The sequence below is a fragment of the Dreissena polymorpha genome, chromosome 4 (genome assembly GCF_020536995.1).
Source record: "Dreissena polymorpha isolate Duluth1 chromosome 4, UMN_Dpol_1.0, whole genome shotgun sequence".
NCBI lineage: Eukaryota > Metazoa > Mollusca > Bivalvia > Myida > Dreissenidae > Dreissena > Dreissena polymorpha.
In genome coordinates this window covers 78940447-78943192 of record NC_068358.1, presented here as the reverse complement: position 1 = coordinate 78943192, position 2746 = coordinate 78940447, and the positions used below count along the sequence as shown (strand labels likewise).

Genomic DNA, 2746 nt, shown 5'->3' with positions numbered 1-2746 from the left:
AATGAAAAGTAGTTTAAACACAGTTATTTCATGGATGCGCGGTGAACAGTCAAAACTATTGTCCCAAGGTATCAGGGATGACTTTGGAACTGTTGCCCGAGGCCGAGAGGCCGAGGGCAACAGTTCCAAATGTCAGCCCTGATTCCGAGGGACAACAGTTTAGACTTTTCACCGCGCATCCATGAAATAACTGTTTTATTACCTGATCAAATTTCAAACATAGGAAAGAGTAAATTAAATTTAAACACAACATTGTCATTGAAACCTGAATATAGACATTTTTCAACACATGTTTTGGCCTTACGTAAAACTTGAATTATAGGAAAAATTCAAACGGCAAATTACTTGTGTTTTACTTGTATTCACTGTTTTAATTTTATGCGCAATAATAATACTACAATACAACAATAAACGTTTACACAACAGAATCAACATGTCTGTCTTTCAATATTCCAGCGCAAAATGAAAGTGATAATGAAGTCAAAGTAACACTGTTAACAGTCACAAATAGATAATTGTTCTCACACTTGGCTGATCCAGCTTCACACACTAGTTGTGATTAATTGTCATTGAGAATGAGTTGAAATAATACACTGGAGCCCTGTAACTAGACTGCTGGACAAGCTCCCGCCTGTCACTGTGATTGAAGGTACCAATGGGTAACTTAGGTTCACCTTGTTGTTGAATTGTAGATGTACCTGGAGCAACCGTGGGAACAGTCTGGATATCTTGCACTGTGTGAATGGCACTCACTAAGCAATTTTCCTGTGACGCTGTTAACTCCAGGAAGTCGATATTACCGACATCTATATCACCGACGCTGCTGCTTGGTACTGCAGTGTTGTGCTCAGCTGGAACATGTGTATTGCCCGTATGATCACGATCAAACTGGCCAGCCTTTCCTGATAAACAAATACAGAAATAAGAATGACACCTAACATGTGATACACTGTATACGATTTTATCAACTTACCGTTGAATAGTCACTTGTAAGAGAGACAAATCTTGTGACCAATATTGGTCGTATTGTCTTCCTTATGCCATGAGTTTTTGTTTTGATTAAAGTTAAAGCTGTACAAATAAAAATATTTGCATCATGTATTAATTTTGAAGAGGTTTTTAGTACTCTTATTGAAGTTTCAATATCACTGGTCAGATTGTTTTGCATCTAAACAGTAAATTTGAAAAGTATGTGTCCATTGCTTTACCAAGAAATTTGTCTAGTCTGCTGTGTGTGTTGTTGATTCTTCCTAGTTAACTATGAATGTTTAGGAAAATAATGAAACAAAACAATAATACCTTGCAAATGGTGAACCATATTTATTTTAATATAGTTTCTTTTAATCTGAATCAGAATATTACTTTTTATTAATTATAAACAAAAGTTTGAACTAAAACTATTTACCAGATATGGCTTCTGCTAGGGTGCGTGCCATCTTTTCCTTCTGATCTGCGCTAGTTCGGGCATAGCTGCGGATACTACTCTCCGACTTGTGTCCAGAAATAGTCATCACATGGTGGGCCTCAAAGCCATCCAGGAGAGTAATTGAAGTAGCTCGCAAGCAGTGATTGGTGTAAACTCAGGAAAGTTTAGCCTTTATCGAAGAGATTTCATTTTATCCCCAAGAGTGTTCTTTCCAATAAGGGGCTGCATCAAACTATGCATCATCTGTATGTTTGGACTTTTTGGAAATGAAAAGTTGAAAGAAGATGTCACAGTTTTTGTTCAAAACTGACATGTATCTTACAAAGGAACTGAGGAACTGTAAGGACATAATGAATTCCTGTCCTGTTTATCCGACCACCCTGGCTGGTACCATCTTTACATTCACCCTTGTGGTTTTTTGTAACCATGTCACGCAGATCAATGTACAGTTCATGTTCATAGAATATGAAGTCTATAACCTTGATATCACGAATGTTTTCTCTACCCCTATTGCAAAAGTACAGTTTAAAGTCCACAAACACTTTATTTTGAAGATCTGAGGGCGAAGAGACATCAAAGAAATTGTACAGCATTTGTAAATCCTGTTGACATAATGGTTCTTTATGGTTGACCCGGGACTTTGTTTCCTGTTTCAGTTTCACGAGCATAGCCAGGAAAATGCGTGTTGAAGCAAAGAATTCCTTGTCATTCACAATGTCAACTGAGAGAAGTTTTTCAAAACGTTTCTGCAATCCGTACCTGATTGATAGCATGGATTTCTTCGTGTACAACTGGCCGTCCGTTTTCCTGCCAGCAGGGTAAAATTTGCACAACATTTTGTCAAGATCGCCTGTATCAACATCTTCTGCAGGAAAATCTACACTTTTCTCAGAACAATAATTCCGCAGCACACTAACTGCACCCTTGATCACATTCCTTGTGCTTACAGAATCCCGATTTTCAAGCAAGATGTGAAGATATTGCTCTGTTATGTCTTCAAATCGTGACATGTTGCGTTTGTTTACCTCATGAGCTAATGTTTATTGTTATTCACATCCGACGTTAAATAAAGATTCTTGTATCTTGTATCTTGTATCATTGTTTTTGTTTACAAAAAGAAGTCGAGAACGATGTAATGACGTCACGAATTTCATGACGTCATTGTTGAGTCATTGATCATGTAATTGCTGACCGCTTGTTTTGATATCGGTAATTTCCGTCGCTTTACACTCGGATACTTGCAAATCGAAAGTACCGGTACATGTAATACTTCAGACATTTCCGTATAGACACGGAATTGTTACGTTAATTACCGAATGA

At 37.5% G+C, this 2746-nt stretch overlaps 1 protein-coding gene across 2 annotated transcripts; it reads right to left on the bottom strand.

Annotated features, from left to right (window-relative positions):
- Positions 1–345: 345 nt before the first annotated feature.
- Positions 346–2448, bottom strand: LOC127879542 (uncharacterized). Of its 2 annotated transcripts, none has more exons than XM_052426459.1 (2): positions 1406–2448; positions 346–902 (listed from the first exon to the last, which is right to left on the bottom strand). In XM_052426459.1, exons 1-2 carry the CDS (start codon positions 1509–1511, stop codon positions 550–552), a joined length of 459 nt encoding a protein of 152 aa, XP_052282419.1. In that variant the 5' UTR covers positions 1512–2448; the 3' UTR covers positions 346–549. Both variants share the same exon structure in this region; 1 of them encodes a protein (XP_052282419.1).
- Between the last annotated feature and the right edge of the window lie 298 nt (positions 2449–2746).